At 41.5% G+C, this 19,102-nt stretch overlaps 1 protein-coding gene across 1 annotated transcript in view; it reads right to left on the reverse strand.

Annotated features, from left to right (window-relative positions):
- LOC124593734 (lysosomal acid glucosylceramidase-like) overlaps nucleotides 1-19,102 on the reverse strand; it is a 132,334-nt gene that overhangs the window by 14,441 nt on the left and 98,791 nt on the right. The window contains exon 7 of the mRNA XM_047132064.1: nucleotides 8,808-8,952. Coding sequence (XP_046988020.1) covers nucleotides 8,808-8,952 — 145 coding nt within the window. The remainder of the gene's footprint in view (nucleotides 1-8,807; nucleotides 8,953-19,102) is intronic.

Genomic DNA, 19,102 nt, shown 5'->3' on the forward strand with positions numbered 1-19,102 from the left:
AAATCTACGTTACTTTGCACTTACATAAAATATTGAAAATATTTACTGTGTTGCTAAATGTTTCGAAAACACCACTTTTACAAATTTTGTGCGATAAAAAAGTGACGGTAATAAATTACTTGAGATAAGAAACTAGAAGTTTCAGCTACCGTATGAGATGTGAGATTGGTTGAAGAAAATGAAATAATAGTAGTAGTATTTATGGAATACTCCGTCGCTACTTGGAGGATCATAGACGTACTAGAAACTTAAATACACAGCCGGCGTAAGGCGTCTGACGATGGTCTATAAAGTCGAAAGGCGGTTCACAACAAAATATAAAATAAATATAATTATGAAACATTAATACAGTCTATTCTAGTTTCTTATGTAATAGAAATTACTACACTTTGATTAATCCTTACTACTGACACGATATTACAGCAGTAGCATTTCAAAATTTCCAACATTGAAACAGGAAGTATGGCTGTCGACGTGGGATGGTCAATTATACACTCCTGGAAATGGAAAAAAGAACACATTGACACCGGTGTGTCAGACCCACCATACTTGCTCCGGACACTGCGAGAGGGCTGTACAAGAAGTGATCACACGCACGGCACAGCGGACACACCAGGAACCGCGGTGTTGGCCGTCGAATGGCGCTAGCTGCGCAGCATTTGTGCACCGCCGCCGTCAGTGTCAGCCAGTTTGCCGTGGCATACGGAGCTCCATCGCAGCCTTTAACACTGGTAGCATGCCGCGACAGCGTGGACGTGAACCGTATGTGCAATTGACGGACTTTGAGCGAGGGCGTATAGTGGGCATGCGGGAGGCCGGGTGGACGTACCGCCGAATTGCTCAACACGTGGGGCGTGAGGTCTCCACAGTACATCGATGTTGTCGCCAGTGGTCGGCGGAAGGTGCACGTGCCCGTCGACCTGGGACCGGACCGCAGCGACGCACGGATGCACGCCAAGACCGTAGGATCCTCCGCAGTGCCGTAGGGGACCGCACCGCCACTTCCCAGCAAATTAGGGACACTGTTGCTCCTGGGGTATCGGCGAGGACCATTCGCAACCGCCTCCATGAAGCTGGGCTACGGTCCCGCACACCGTTAGGCCGTCTTCCGCTCACGCCCCAACATCGTGCAGCCCGCCTCCAGTGGTGTCGCGACAGGCGTGAATGGAGGGACGAATGGAGACGTGTCGTCTTCAGCGATGAGAGTCGCTTCTGCCTTGGTGCCAATGATGGTCGTATGCGTGTTTGGCGCCGTGCAGGTGAGCGCCACAATCAGGACTGCATACGACCGAGGCACACAGGGCCAACACCCGGCATCATGGTGTGGGGAGCGATCTCCTACACTGGCCGTACACCACTGGTGATCGTCGAGGGGACACTGAATAGTGCACGGTACATCCAAACCGTCATCGAACCCATCGTTCTACCATTCCTAGACCGGCAAGGGAACTTGCTGTTCCAACAGGACAATGCACGTCCGCATGTATCCCGTGCCACCCAACGTGCTCTAGAAGGTGTAAGTCAACTACCCTGGCCAGCAAGATCTCCGGATCTGTCCCCCATTGAGCATGTTTGGGACTGGATGAAGCGTCGTCTCACGCGGTCTGCACGTCCAGCACCAACGCTGGTCCAACTGAGGCGCCAGGTGGAAATGGCATGGCAAGCCGTTCCACAGGACTACATCCAGCATCACTACGATCGTCTCCATGGGAGAATAGCAGCCTGCATTGCTGCGAAAGGTGGATATACACTGTACTAGTGCCGACATTGTGCATGCTCTGTTGCCTGTGTCTATGTGCCTGTGGTTCTGTCAGTGTGATCATGTGATGTATCTGACCCCAGGAATGTGTCAATAAACTTTTCCCTTCCTGGGACAATGAATTCACGGTGTTCTTATTTCAATTTCCAGGAGTGTATAATGGATTCCTTAGGTTTGACAAAAACTGAGAAAGTATATGAACCACTGACCATGAGATCTACCATTGTTTCCATACATTTATAAAACATCTAATACTGTGCAAACAGCCACATAAAGTAGTTCAGATATCTAATCTGATCATCAAGGCCTGTTAGCACCTTCTTTAAACCCTAGATAAGTAACACAAGTCATAGAACCCATTCTTTCTTATAGTAAGTACCTTGTTACAACGTACCTAATCAACTGTCTGCAAACGTAATTTTTACCACTCCTTGCACTGCATTTGACGTACTCGTAGACCAAACAAGCAGCTCAAAAACAATTTTGCACCTACTGAATAGCTGCGAATGTGTGTTGGCTCAGATTCAAAGAGAGCACAGGGTGAAGGAATAGCCCTTACTATATGAAAACATATTTTAATGTGAAATAATAGGAAACAATGACCAAAATAAATGCAATTTTTAGGCGCAAATTTGTTAATCTAGTAAAAGAAAATCTCCTGGTGGGTAACGTTAAATTCTGTATTGCTCTCCCCCCTCCCCCCCCCCCCTCTCACTGAATGGCAACATGCTTCGATCCTCATTAGTGCTGTCCACAAGGTGTTCGAACGTTGCTCTTTAAGCCTGTGCCACTTTCCGATTGTGGGTGTCCTCAGCTCATCCAATGAGTGGGGAGGATTTCTGCGACGATGCTCTGCATCTTTCAGCAGGTGGTTAGTTGAGCGTATGTCGGCAGATACCGCAGGTAATTCCATTCTACTGAGTGCTGAGGTGTGAAGGAAGAAGATGACAGGCTTGCAAGCGTCTGAACATTAGTCTTGAAAGACTAACTCATGTACAGAGCTAGACGGTGAGTTGGAGGACACTATCGCGATACTGCACATACTTCAAGTTAGCTTCTACATCTACATCTACATCCATACTCCGCAAGCCACCTGATGGTGTGTGGCGGAGGGTACCTTGAGTACCTCTATCGGTTCTCCCTTCTATTCCAGTCTCGTATTGTTCGTGGAAAGAAAGATTGTCGGCATGCCTCTGTGGGGGCTCTAATCTCTCTGATTTTATCCCCATGGTCTCTTCGCGAGATATACGTAGGAGGGAGCAATATACTGGTTGACTCCTCGGTGAAGGTATGTTCTCGAAAATTCAACAAAAGCCCGTACCGAGCTACTGAGCGTCTCTCCTGCAGAGTCTTCCACTAGAGTTTATCTATCATCTCCGTAACGTTTTCGCTATTACTAAATGATCCTGTAACGAGGAGCGCTGCTCTCCGTTGGATCTTCTCTATCTCTTCCATCAACCCTATCTCATACGGATCCCACATTGCTGAGCAGTATTCAAGCAGTGAGCGAACAAGTGTACTGTAACCTACTTCCTTTGTTTTCGGATTGCATTTCCTTAGGATTCTTCCAATGAATCTCAGTCTGGCATCTGCTTTACCTGCTTCGATAGGTACAAGAGCAGACCTACATCCGTTTACGATACTGGTGCAAAACATGACTGACCCACGTTGCCGGTGGACGCTTGGTAATTGTTGACACTTACATTGGAACCTTGCAGCCTCCAAACTCTTCTCCGATGATCATCAGGCGTCAGATAAATCCTGTACTTACCAGTGGCGAAAATCCTCTGCCAGTGACCCAGGCGTACACAGACAAATACTGTTTAGGCGTATTTTCCAAATGCCGACCGGCACTTTGCAGTAATTTGAAATGAATGGATCTGAGTATAACCTAAATAAAATGTTATCAAATAAAATAAGTAAGACCTAACCTAGATGGTATTTGCCTTTCTGTACGTTGGAAGTGATCACAATAATCGGTGGCCCTCATGTCTTCAATTATGAAATTGACCCAGGAGTTTTTTTTTTATTTATTTACACATCAAGTTCCGTAGGAAAAAGTTGTGGAGCATACCTCCAAGGTCATGGAAATGAAATGAGCGTTTGGCGTCATTGGCCGGGAGGCCCCTTGTGGGGCAGGTCCGGCCGCCTTTGTGCAGGTCTTATTACATTCGATGCCACATTGGGCGACCTGCGCGTCGGATGGGGATGAAATGATGATGAAGACAGCACAACACCCAGTCCCTGAGCGGAGAAAATCCCCGACCCAGCTGGGAATCGAACCCGGGCCCCTGAGGACGGCAGTCCGTCACGCTGACCAGTTCAGCTATCGGGGCGGACCTCCAAGGTCATTGTCATGGAACGTGAAATTACAACATAAAAGTAATAACAGATAAAAATAAAATGTTTATGAACCAGAAAAAAGTGAAGCCATAAGTTCACTTAAACGCAGTCAACAATGCAACAAGAATCAGCTTAATTTTTGAAGGAACTCCTCGACAGAATGGGTGTGATCCACGTGGAAACTCTTCAGTTTCGCCGCGCGGGATTAGCCGAGCGGGCTAAGGCGCTGCAGTCATGGACTGTGCGGCTGGTCCCGGCGGAGGTTCGAGTCCTCCCTCGGGCATAGGTGTGTGTGTTTGTCCTTAGGATACTTTAGGTTAAGTAGTGTGTAAGCTTAGGGACTGATGACCTTGGCAGTTGGGTCCCGTAGGGTTGCACACATATTTGAACATTTTTGAACTCTTCAGTTTCGATTTGAAAGCCTAAGGATTACTGCTAAGATTTTTGAATTCTTGTGGTAGCTTATTGAAAATGGATGCAGCAGTATACTGCACGCCTTTCTTCACAAGAGTTAAGGAAGTCCGATCAAAATGCAGGTTGGATTTCTGCGGAGTGTTAACTGAGTGAAAGCTGCTTATTCTTGAGAATAAGTTAATATTATCAACAAGAAATGACAGTAAGGGATAAATATATTGAGAGGTCAATGTCAAAATACCCAGACTCCTGAACAGGGGTCGACAAGAGGTTCGTGAACTTACACTACTTATTGCCCGAACCGCCCGTTTCAGAGCCAAAAATATCCTTTTAGAATGGGAAGAGTTACCCCAAAATATAATACCATACGACATAAGCGAATGAAAATAAGCAAAATAGACTAATTTTGCTGTCGAACTATCACTTATTTCAGATATAGTTCGAATAGTAAAAACGGCGGCATTAAGTCTTTTAACAAGATTCTGAACGAGGGCTTTCCACGAGTTTACTATCTATCTGAACACCTAGAAATTTGAACTGTTCAGTCTCACTAATCATATGCCCATACTGTGCAACTAAAACGTCATATTTTATTGAATTGTGTGTTAGGAACTGTAAGAACTGAGTCTTACTGTGATTTAGCGTTAGTTTATTTTCTACAAGCCATGAACTTAGGTCATAAACTGCACACAACATCCTTTACTGCCAAGCTAGTTTCATCAGCAAACAGAAATATTTTACAGTTAGCCATAATACCAGAGGCCATATCATTTATATAAATAAGGAACAGTAGTGGCCCCAACGCTGATCCCCATTTGACTGTAGCCCACTCAGACCCCACATCACAGCCATTCTCAACACTGTGAATAATGACTTTTTGCTGTCTGTTACTAAAGTGAGAGGTGAACCAAAGCTACTCCCCATGTTCCATAATGTTTCAACTTCTAGAGCAACATTTTGTGATCAACACAATCAGACGCCTTAGTTAAATCAAAAAATATGCCCAGCGTTCGAAACCTTTTGTTTAAACCATCCAGGATATCACAGAGAAAAGAGAACATAGCATTTTCAGTTATTAAACAACCTTTAGAGCCGAACTGTACATTTGATAGCAAATTATGTGATATAAAATGATCAATTACCCTCACATACACAATCTTTTCAATAACATTAGCAAACACTGATGGCATAGAAATAGGTCTAAAATTGTCTACATTATCCCTTTCTCCTTTTTCATAAAGCAGCTTTATTACTGACTACTTTAATCGTTCAGCAAACTGACCATTCCTAAAGGAAAAATTACAAATATGTCTAAATACAGGGCTCACATGTGCAGCACGGTACTTTAATATTCAGCTAGGCACTCCATCACATCCATGACAGTTCTTAGTCTTCAGTTATTTAATTATTAACTCAAACTCCCTCTTGTCTGTATCACAAAGGATTTCAGACATCGATCTCCGGAAGGCATTTGCCAAGAGAGTTATATGATTCCCTGTAGCAACTAAATTTTTATTTAATTCATCAGCATTGTTCAGAAATGATTGTTAAATACTGTACATATATCTGATTTATCAGTAACAGAAATATTTTTATTACGAACTGACTTTATATCGTCGACCCTGTGCTGCTGACCAGACACTTCCTTCAGAACTGACCATATGGTTTTAATTTTATTCTGTGAATTAGTTACTCTATTTGGGTACCACATACTCTTTGTCTTCCTAATAACATTTTTAAGCACCATACAGTACTGTTTGTAATAGGCTACTGTAGCTTGAGTGTGACTACTTCTAACATGTAATTCCCACTTTGTTCTACATTACCATATATCCTTATCTCAGTAGTCAGTCGCCCAGGCAGCCTTTTACTGCTAGTACCCCATTTAGAATGTTCTAATGGAGAACACCTCTCAAAGAGCATGAGAAATGTGTTAAGGAAAGCATTATATTTGTCATTTATGTTATCGGCATTATAAACATCCTGCCACTCTTGTTCCTTGACGAGGTTTAAAAAACTCGCTGTTGCTGTTGGATAAACTATAATCATATGAGACATTTGTTTGAGTACAAAAGCCTTTTAGTGTTGAAATTTGTGAATCATGGTCTGAAAGGCCATTCACCCTTTTACTAACAGAATGCCTATCTAGTAATGAAGAATGAATAAAAATGTTGTCCGTGGCTGTGCTTCTGCTCCCCTGCACCCTGGTTGGAAAAAGAAACACAGTCTGCATCAGATCATATGAATTTAGGAGCTCTACCAACGTCCTTTCTTGCACCACCATACACAAAATTTATATTGGAGTCACCACAGATAATCAATTTCTGAAACTTCAGATACTTTCGCTACCCATCATCTTCTCGCACTGCGCTGCTGGGGGAAAGGTTTCTACAGTGTACTATCGTTTGTAGTGGATACAAAGACCAAACATATCATGTTGATAGTATGGAGATGGTCACGTACTGACTGTTTCCCCGCAGCGCCCTCCTAAAAAGGATAGAAGCAAGTTCTGTCTCATTCTGTTCCGGTTACATACGGGCTGTAATCTGTGAGTAGAGGTAATCAGTTGGTGTTGGTGACGCGGGCGATCACTGCGAGGCATATCTTTAACGTCTCGTGCCTCATAATAGCGGCGGAACGTTATGATGACGTCACTGTGCTTTACGATAAATCGGCGCTTAATTTTCCACACTGACTACTCTTTCTGTGGTAAAGTGATAATGCAGTCAAAGCTTTAAATGATCCTTTGAGATGTGTTGGCATCCTGAAGAGTGTCCACAAGCCTCGATATCCAGTTCACGATTAGAGACATGAGTGCTCTACTGAATAGCACTCAGAATCCGGATTTATTTTTACCTCCGTCACACAACTGTCTGTAAGTAGTTGTCATAAAAGTAATAAGAAAGAGATTTGACATAAACAAATACATAAGGACAGGACAAAATTTTGTTGTGTATGTTTATTTGACGTGTTGTTGTTGTGGTCTTCAGTCCTGAGACTGGTTTGATGCAGCTCTCCATGTAACTCTATCCTGTGCAAGCGTCATCATCTCCCAGTACCTACTGCAGCCTACATCCTTCTGAATCTGCTTAGTGTATTCATCTCTTGGTCTCCCTCTACGATTTTTACCCTCCACTCTGCCCTCCAGTACTAAATTGGTGATCCCTTGATGCCTCAGAACATGTCCTACCAACCGATCCCTTCTTCTTGTCAAGTTGTGCCACAAACTTCTCTTCTCCCCAATTCTATTCAATACCTCCTCATTAGTTATGTGACCTACCCATCTAATCTTCAGCATTCTTATGTAGCACAACATTTCGAAAGCTTCTATTCTCTTCTTGTCTAAACCATTTATCGTCCATGTTTCACTTCCATACATAGCTACACTCCATACAAATACTTTCAGAAACGACTTGCTGACACTTAAATCAATAGTCGATGTTAACAAATTTCTCTTCTTCAGAAACGCTTTCCTTGCCATTGCCAGTCTACATTTTATATCCTCACTACTTCGACCATCATCAGTCATTTTGCTCCCCAAATAGCAAAACTCCTTTACTACTTTAAGTGTCTCATTTCCTAATCTAATTCCCTCAGCATCACCCGACTTAATTCGACTACATTCCATTATCCTTGTTTTGCTTTTGTTGATGTTCATCTTATACCCCCCTTTCAAGACACTGTCCATTCCGTTCAACTGCTCTTCCAAGTCCATTGCTGTCTCTGACAGAACTACAATGTCATCGGCGAACCTCAAAGTTTCTATTTCTTCTCCATGGATTTTAATACCTACTCCGAACTTTTCTTTCGTTTCCTTTACTGCTTGCTCAATATACAGATTGAATAGCAACGGGGAGAGGCTACAACCCTGTCTCACTCCCTTCCCAACCACTGCTTCCCTTTCATGTCCCTCGACTCTTATAACTGCCATCTGGTTTCTGTACAAATTGTAAATAGCCTTTCGCTCCCTGTATTTTACCCCTGCCACCTTCAGAATTTGAAAGAGAGTATTCCAGTCAACATTGTCAAAAGCTTTCTCTAAGTCTACAAATGCTAGAAACGTAGGTTTGACGTATGTTTACGAAACGCCAGTGTCTGTGACTATAAGAAAACGTTTGTTTGGCAGTTATTTCACCTATAAAACGAGCAACTTACGACAGGGACAATAATGAGACTCCGAAATCTATAATGTCGATTACCAGGCGTAGACTATTAAACTGATGATCATTACTAAAGCAGTTCGCTCGTTGACAGTTCAGCTACTTGGGCTCCAAGCCGAGGGCTCCCTTACCGTAGCAGGACTCTGTGTAGAAGATGGAGAGGTCGCTATGGTTCCGGTGCAGGTCGTCCAGCATGGTGGGGCTGGTGAAGCTGTCGGCGTACCAGTGTACCGCCACGGCGCTAGTCAGGCGCTGCGCAGCCTCGCCCTCCAGGATCTGCGGGCCACAAGCATTGTTTTGAAGCAGCTGTGAGCTGAACGTCAGGAAGATTCCAGTAACGCAGCAGCTCATTCTCTCTCTCTCATTCACTTGTGCACTAGAATATCCTGATGTGCCTCGAGAACGTCTTATAGTGTAAGGACTGTGGAATGGGCAATGGAGATGAGATTAGGGTCCAGATGCATAGGTGGCTTCTCAAGTGGTGGAATATTCGTCGATAAATGAAAATAATTTAAAACTCAAAACAATGTTCTAGTATTTTTAACGAAGCAAAAGAGATAACGTGAAGGAAATGTAAAATATATAGTGCTGAATATTCAATAACTGTAAGTGCCTACAAAAATATAATAACCGACAAAGGGATTTTAGAGTAATTTAAAGGTATTAAAAGAGTTAACTGGACTTGATGCAGCCAATGGTGAAGCTGTCCATTTACCAGCACACAAGACATTGGCAATGGAGCACCAGAGGAGGAGAATGCTATTGAACTTTAGTACAGATAAATGTATCACTCGCGATGTCATGCAATGGGCAGAAGAAAATTATTAAATATCTTTAACCAATGTATGTCTGTGAGGACAGCACTCAGAAGCATAATGTACTGGAATCCTAACCACAAATGGTAAATTTATATCGACAGTGCATGGAAGAACGTCCTCAGACCACATAATTTAACACTTTACAGACATGTTGGTAAATTTACGCAGAAGTGTGCATAATTGAGGCCATATGTGTTCAACACGATGTTGTTCCCAAAAATGAAAAAACTGGTTCAAATGCCTCTGAGCACTATGGGACTTAACATCGGAGGTCATCAGTCACCTACAACTTAGGCCTACTTAAACCCAACTAACCTAAGGACATCACAGACATCCATGCCCGAGGCAGGATTCGAACCTGCGACCGTAGCGGTCGCGTGGTTCCAGACTGTAGTGCCTAGAACCGCTCAGCGACACCGGCCGGCCCAAAAATAAAACGTCAAATAAAAAACATACGAATGATGTACAGGAATAAGGCCCACCGTCGAAGTATTCTTTTTTATTTTTATTTTTTTTTTAAAAAAAGGAGCACACGGCCATTTGAATGCTTTACTTTTCATTTGGGTACAATCCAGGTTTCGGCATACTGCAGGACACTTGACACGCTGTCAAGCTCAAAGTTGGCCATAAATCAAGAAGAGTATTGGCTCCCCACGAAATGCCAGACGTAAAATCACTATCTTGTAACAGATCAGTAAAGATCGTGGGAGCACGTCATATTTAGTAAAAACAGGCTTACGGTGGTAAATAAAAGACGAGCACTTCTCCTGAAAACGTTTTAAGGACATGTGCTACTACTGCATCTACATAGATACTCTGCGAATCACATTTAAGAGTCTGGCAGAAGCTTCATCGAACCACCTTCACAATAATTCTCTATTATTCCAATCCCGTACGGCAGGCGGAAAAAATGAACACCTATGTCTTTCCGTGCGAGCTCTGATTTCGCTTACTTTATGGTGATGATCGTCTCTCCCTATGTAGGTCGGCATAAACAAAATATTTTCGCATTCGGAGGAGAAAGTCGGCTATTGAAATTTCGTGAGAACATTCCGCCGCAACGAATTATTTTCAAGCGTAAGTCTATTTTTACTAAATATTACGTACTCCCACGACTACTTGTTAATCTTTTACAAGATGGTGATTTTACATCTGACATTTCATGGAGAGCCAATATTTTTCTTATTTATAGCCAAATGTAAGTTGGTAATACGTCAAGTGTCCTGAAAAATATGTTAAAGACATAAAATCAAACACTTGAAAATGGCATAAAAGGCCGAAACCTGGGTTGTACTCAAATAAACACCAAACAATAAAAAGGCAAATGGTGATATGTGCCTTTAAAAAATATTGTATGACTGTTGCTCAGTAACTTCAAAAACTTTTTACAAACCATTAACCTTCCAATACTCCAGTTCGGCCAACTTGCTCCTTATCGAGCCATTAAGCAATTAAATTTGGCAACCTTATCTGTGAATGACACTGGAGGCTGTAGCACCGTCAAACTGTTTGGTGAACTTTTTTGCTTAATCTTACAATGATAACTATCTGGAAGCAATTTTGTACTCGGACACAAAACATTCATTAAAGAAAAATGAGTAGTAGGTATATCATGAAGTTTATACAGGGTGATTACACTTAAAGTTAAACTTTCAAAAGGCTGTAAAAATAACACCACTGGTCAGAATTACGTCAAATTGCAACGGAATATTATCGGAGAAGGGGGAAATCGTATGGCAGAAGAAAAAAAAAATAGTGTGAAAATTGATCAATAGATGGCGCTGTATGTGTCAGATTGCGTAAATGAAAACACCTGTAATGCACACGACCCATTGAAGTTGGTATAAACACGCGGGTACATGGCTTTTCCTCCTTTCGCTTCTGCGACGTTCACCATGGCTCTCATTGCAGGATCGCGCTCTGCTTGTAAAGCTATATAGCAAGAATGACTGTGCACACGTCGCTCTGCAGAAGTTCCGAACACTGAAGGGTTTGAAAAAAGACGTTGGTCCGATGTCTGCCGTGGGTTTGGAGAAAATGATTTGGAAATTCGAAATGACGGGTTCTTTTGGTGTGTAACCTGGTAGAGAGAGGAAAAATGGCTCTGAGCACTATGGGACTTAACATCTGTGGTCATCAGTCCCCTAGAACTTAGAACTACTTAAACCGAACTAACCTAAGGACATCACACACATCCATGCCCGAGGCAGGACTCGAACCAGCGACCGTAGCGGTCACGCGGTTCCAGACTGTAGCACCTAGAACCGCACGGCCACACCGGCCGGCGGTAGAAAGAGGAAGTTAATTGATTCGACGTCAATGGAAGCAGTGGTCACAGCAAAGCAAGAGGAAACGAGTGGTAGTGTGCAAATTTGTAGTGCACGGAGAATTGCCCGAACACTTGACATACCCTTGAGCACAGTGCGTAAAATTCTACGAAACATCCTTCTTTGCTATCCATGCAAAATTACCCATGTGCACGACTTGCTTTCTGTTGACCTCGCAGCAAGAGAGACCTTTGCTTTAGAATTTCTTGCTTCCATGGAAGTGGACAACGATTGGCCGTGGAAGATTTTGTGGACAGACGAAACACAGTTCTCTCTTACAGGATACGCCAATACACAAAATTGTCAGATATGTGCAACGGAAAATCCACACTCGAATCAACCAGTACCACTTCATCCTGAAAAGATCATTGTGTGGTGCGGGTTTACGGCATCATTTATCACAGGGCCATATTTTTACGATGAGACAGGTGCTTCCTGTCCTGTTACCTGTACTGGCACTGGTAAGCACTATGAGTGTCTTTTGCGCAACCAAGTGGTTCCAGCTCTCCAAAAGCGTGGATGTGTGGATCGTATCATTTTTACGCAAGATGGCGCACCTCCGCACATTGCAAATCCAGCAGCTGCTGAAGCGCCATTTTGGAAATGCTAGAATTAGAAGCCGCCATTTCCCTACAACCTCGCCATCCCGATCACCTGATCTTAATCCGTGTGACTTCTGGCTGTGGGGCTATCTGAAAGATGTTGTGTTCAGTTTTCCGATTGCAAACTTGACTGACTGTCACTATGCCGGAAACACTTCGATCAGTTGTGTGGATCATGTTGTTTCTCGATTTCAGCTTGTTGCAGAAAACGGTGGACAGCATATTGAACATGTTTTGCACCAGCCACACGGAAATTAATAATCCGATTTGATTTTGATTGATGTTTTTTTTGTGATTTTTGGCCTCAGGACAATTAAAAACCGATGTGATCGATGCTTCTTATGCGGTTTTTGGCCTCAGGACAATTAAAAACCAATTTTTCCCATTCATTGTTATATTACATTGCCGTGGTTGATGGGCATACATAACTAACAGTACACCCATGCACACTGAGTAGTACAGTTTGTGTAAAGTCAAGCGCACTGTTGTATGTTTCCTTTGTCGTTTGTAGTGGACCACTATTAAATTATGATGCTTACAGCGCCATCTATTGCTACATTTTGCAAGTGTTTAATTTTCTTCTGCCCTACGTTTTCTTCCAGCTCCGATAATATTCCTTTGCAATTTGACGTCATTCTGACCAGTGGTGTTACTTCTACAGCGATTTGAAAGTTTAACTTTAATTATAACCACCTTTTATATTCAAATCTGTATGCCAACCTCCTACAGACAACAGTTTAATCAGCCGGCGATACGATAAGGACATTTGTTGCTAACAGGTGATCAAAAATGTTAAAACGGCAGTAGTTACGTGATTTTGATAGTGAAAAGCGAAAATGATATCCCTTGTTGACTGTCACTATGCCACAGAGAGGAGCAAATCATGAAATTACAAAAATTTACCACCAGCTTACAGACGGACAACAAAAGCAATTAAAGAAAAAGAAGCCATCAACCTACTACGATGTCTTAGCAGGAGGAGAGGTGATACTTCTACATGGTGCGTCCGCGGTGGTGAAATAGAATACCTCTCGCAGACCAAACACATCTTCTGGGTTAAACAACCGGTGTCGTAAACGGAGATTACCCAAGCTGAGGTTAATTACCTTTGAAAATCAAATATGGAAAGGTCTTTTAGGGAAAAAATGCCACCGTCCAACCCAAAAGGGCAGGTAAAGGCTACATCGGATTCGGTAGGAAGCCAACTAGAGGACAGCAATGACTTGAAACATTTCCATTCCCCCAAATGCACACTAACACACAAAAAGAAGATTCAGCATAACCAACATAGATTTACTACTCAAGACCAGGAAACTGAAGAATTTCACTGATGAATTAATAAACCAAACGTTTTAATAGCGGGGCTCCAAGAAATGCGAAACACGATAGAGGACCCGTTCGAATCACAGGGATATAAAATTTATAATGGGAAACCAGGACAGAGGGTTATGAAGCAATGTCTCCACTTCTGAACAGGATTTATAGTGAACATAAAAATAATTGATTCAATAACTGATTTTCAAGCAATATCACGAAGAATTGCCACTGCGTGTTTTAAAAAATGAACAAAACTACCCAATTATAAATGCCCATGCCCCTATAAATGGAAAAAAATTCTAACAACAACAAAAAAGAGGTAGATAAATTTTGGGACCCTCTCGAACAAACTGTGAACAGAATAAATACAACAAATGTAAAAATCTTATTGGGAGACTTCAACGTCCAGCTGGGAAAAGAAAGGAAATACAAAGATATAATTGGAAAACGGAGTTCACATTATTTTACAAATGTTTGTCTCGTGCATTTATTGAACAATTCTTGACATAATTTGTGAAGAAAAATAGTGGATAGTTTCGTCAAAAGAAATTTCACTTTCTCTGTAGATCCATAGTGTCTTTGTTGATCCATTGTGGAGGGGGACAGCGGTTGGTCAAACATTTAACATGAATGAAAATAACACTGGTGATCTTAACAAAAAGAATTACTTAAGTACTATCAGAGTTTCGCTGCTATCAGTATTAGAGAAAATATTTCTCTGCAGAGAACACAACCTTATATCTAAATCAACATACGTCAAGAGAAAGCGAGACAAACTTCAAAAACATGGAAACACACAGACTGGAAGAAGAGGGGAGTGATAGCTAGACCCTGTCTGTATAGACAAAAATTTTCATAAGGAAACGTACAATGTTTAAGTATTGAGAGGAGTAGACACAGGCTCAGGCCGCATTACTTAGTTAAAATTAAAATCAGGTTGACTCCATTAAAGAAAAAGAATGAAAAGACTAATAAAACAAGACCTACACCAGCTAATTAAAAATTACAAATAATAACAAATAAACAAAAACCATTAAAGTAACAGATAACTTGTAAGAACTGCTACCAAGTCTCAATAAACGAGCCGAGAATCTAGCTACTTTAAACCCACGAAGAAAACATGCATCATGGCCTCTCGAATGTGACAAATTCCATAAGAAAGACACATAAAACAGAAGAAAATGCCATCAACCTCAAAACCTAAGGAAAAAAATTTACACACTAGTTTAGGAGAATTGAGAGAGGATTCCATAAAGATATAATTAACTCTACAGAAAATAATTACCACAAAAGCAATTCCAGGAACCACTATAAAATCTATGGGAAATAACTGCAACAGTATGAGACCCCAACGCTAATACTAACATATGAAGATGGAAGAATGGCACGCAGTAACAAAGAAAATGCTGAAATCATGGTAAAATCATTTAATAAACTTTTGAATTGTGATGAACCGAAAGAACTCATAAAAATTGACGTACATACCCAAATTAATACAGAAACTAACAAATTAGAGTCCCCCCCCCCCCAACTTTCCAAGAAGTAAAAGAGTCCTCAAAGGACAAATAAATTATAAGGAATTTGGAGAGGATAAGATTTTTGTTGAAATGTGGAAATATTCAAGTGACACAGTTCCACGTCATTAAGAAATGTCATATTCATGATCTGTGAAACAAGTATTAATATAATGTGTTGTGTAAGGATCTCCTTATGCAACACTCTAACAAAAATTTGGATAACAGAACAATTCCCTCAACATTGGACCATGGCCATCATACCCTCACTGATCAAGAAGGGGCATAAGAACAGTCCAGACGACTACAGAGGAATCTCTCACCAAGGTTGTACATACAAGATTTTATCCATGATCCTATATGGAAGGCACAAGGGTCAACTAGAAATGGAGTTAGGGTAATACCTAGCAGACCTCAGACCATGGAGAAACTGTGCATGGCAGGTCATTAGTTTAAAATTGATTATGGTATACTACATGAAATGGAACAAACTTCTTGCTATATCATTTGTGGATGTTAAGAAGCCATATGACTGCCTCCTTACACCTTCAGCACCAAAAATTTTAAGGAATCTGGAAATCCTTCCAAACTAATTAAATTAATAGGACTTATTCTAACCAACGCCAAATCGAAGGTCAACTTTAGAGGAGCAGTTGTTGAACATTCCTTATAAAAACAGGCTTACGACAACGTGACTGTCTATCACCATTATTGTTCAGCTCTGTCGTGCAATACATAATGAGAAAATGGTACAAGGATAACACAAAGAAAATAAGAATTGGATGTGCTAAAAGCAATACAAGTTTGAACTGCTTGGGACTTGTGGATGATCTTACTCTCCTAGACAACAATGTTCAAGAAACCAGGCAACAGGTTAAACCACTACAAGAAATAGCACAAAAAACTGGCCTTAGAATATCATTTGAAAAAACAGAGATTATGCTAACTAACCTAGCATTTGTAAACAAAATTACAACAGGAGAACAAAAAATCAAAATATATAGGTGAAACTGTAACATACAATCCAAACGAGAAAACGTCATGGCAAAACAGAACAAAGAAGATGAACAAAGCAAATTACATTACCAAAAACACATACAACAAAAACTTCTATCCATAGATGCAAAATTAAAACATTATAAAACAATTACACAACCAGAAATAGCTTACACAGCCGAAACCATCTTCAAAACAACTAACACAGAAGAAATTGACAAAGTACTAAATATAGAAAGAAGAATAATTAGGACATGCATAAATAAACAATATCAAGAAAAAAGGCACTGGAGAATAGCTTAAAATGAAACGATGTACAAATAAATAGAACCAGTAATGAGGACGATAAGGAGGAAGAGTATCTCATTCCTTGCATGTCTGATGTGAACACTAGGAAACAAAATTAGAAGAGGAATAATAGAAAAATTGTGAAATAGTAAGAGCAACATTAAATGGATCACAGAAATTAAGGAAGATAGAAGAGAACTCCCAATTACAGTAGACGACTTAAAAACCAAACCAGATGAAAAAAAAAATACTGCAAGAAACACAAAGCAGGCTACAAATTAAGATCAATAGAAGGGCTACAGGAAGAGTGATCTCAGACGAAGAAAGAAAGAAAATATCCGGAAGGATGAAGAAGTATTAAGCAGACAGGAGAGCAAAACACCCTTCATATAATAATAAATTATGACAATCCCTGTATAGCTGCTGAACTATTGAATTTCTTATTGAATTACTATTGAGCCGTATTGTATTATAGAATAACAACAACCTTTGTAAACCTTTATACAATTGACAAGAGTGGTCCAATGAAGGCCATAAAATAAAAACGTAATAAATAACAGAGAAAAAGAAGAAGTCTGTAATGATTTTCTTGTGTATATGTGATATGTGAGTAGTGCTTTTTTTTCTTTTATGAGTGTAAGGAATACAGAGGAGGAGAGAGCGTGAGCTTCAATATATTACTTATTTTAAACGCAACGCAATCTAGGTATTGATGTAAACTGTTAAACTTATAGTCACTGAAAAGTTCCACTACTTTTGTAAATATTTTGACCAATCTCTATCACACCAAGATATTGTGCGAATGTTCCAAGAAATACACAGTTGAGTGCGACTCTCTGCATATGAATCAGGACTAGCAGCTCTGGGAGAAGTGCTGGGATGAAGAATGCCTTAACTAAATTCTGAAACTTATCCCATTATAAAACTGTACTAGCAGCGTGGCATAATACCCACGGAGTTAGGAACTGTAGTAAGGATATATTGGTGGATTAAAAACTCGAGGCAGCCCTCGGTAAGAGGTAAGTTAGTTTGATAGGTAATTTTTTTTCCCACAAACAGTATACATTATGAAGCAAGACCACCACTGGTGTGAATTTCTAATCTTTCATATGAAGTTTTACTTTTAAATTTCAACCGCAAAACTACTCCTGCACCGATATACACTATTGCCCATTAAAATTGCTACACCACGAAGATTACGTGCTACAGACGCGAAATTGAACCGACAGGAAGAAGATGCTGTGATATGCAAATGATTAGCTTTTCAGAGCATTCACATAAGGTTAACGCCAGTGGCAACACCTACAACGTGTTGACATAGGGAAAGTTTCCAATCGGTTTCTCATACACAAACAGCAGTTGACCTGCGTTGCCTGGTGAAACGTGGTTGTGATGCACGTGTAAGGAGGAGAAATGCCTTACCATCACGTTTCCGACTTTGATAAAGGCCGGGTTTGTAGCCTATCGCGATTGCGGTTTATCGTATCGCGACATTGCTGCTCGCGTTGGTCAAGATCCAATGACTGTTAGCAGAATATGGAGTCGGTATGTTCGGGAGGGTAATACGGAACGCCGTGCTGGATCCCAACAGCCTCGCATCACTAGCAGTCGAGATGGCAGGCATCTCATCCGTATGGCTGTAACGGATCGTGCAGCCACGTCTCGATCCCTGAGTCAACAGATGCGGACGTTTGCAAGACAACAACCATCTGCACGAGCAGTTCGACGACGTTTGCAGCAGCATGGAACATCAGCTCGGAGACCATGGCTGAGGTTACCCTTGACGCTGTATCACAGACAGGAGCGCCTGCAATGGTGTACTCATCGACGAACCTGGGTGTACGAATGGCAAACCGTCATTTTTTCGGATGAACGCAGGTTCTGTTTACAGCATCATGATGGTCACATCCGTGTTTGGCGACGTCGCGGTGAATGCACATTGTAAGCATGTATTCTTCATCGCCATACTGGCGTATCACCCGGCATGATGGTATGGGGTGCCATTGGTTACACGTCTCGGACACCTCTTTTTCGCATTGACGGCACTTTGAACAGTAGACGTTACATTCAGATGTTTCAGGTCCTGTACGGGCCTTTCTGGATACAAAACATGTTCGACTGCTGCCCTTGCGAGCACATTCTCCAGATCTCTCACCAATTGAAAACGTCCGGTCAATATTGGCCGAGCAACTGGCTCGTCACTATACGCCAGGTACATACTCTTGATGAACTGTGGTATTGTGTTGAAGCTGCATGGGCAGCTGTACCTGTACATGCCATCCAAGCTCTGTTTGACTCAATGCCCAGGCGTATCAAGGCCGTTATTACGGCCAGAGGTGGTTGTTCTATGTACTGATTTCTCAGAATCTATGCGCCCAAATTGCGTGAAAATGTAATGACATGTCAGTTATAGAATAATATATTTGTCGAATGAATGCTCGTTTATCATATCCATTTCGTCTTGGCATAGCAGTTTTAATGGCCAGTAGTGTGTGTTGCTTTTAGGCCTGTGTGACCTGCGTTATATCCGACACCATTACCAACCAACTAGAAGTACTGACGCG

Source organism: Schistocerca americana, chromosome 2 (assembly GCF_021461395.2).
Source record: "Schistocerca americana isolate TAMUIC-IGC-003095 chromosome 2, iqSchAmer2.1, whole genome shotgun sequence".
In the NCBI taxonomy this organism is placed as follows: Eukaryota; Metazoa; Arthropoda; class Insecta; order Orthoptera; family Acrididae; genus Schistocerca; species Schistocerca americana.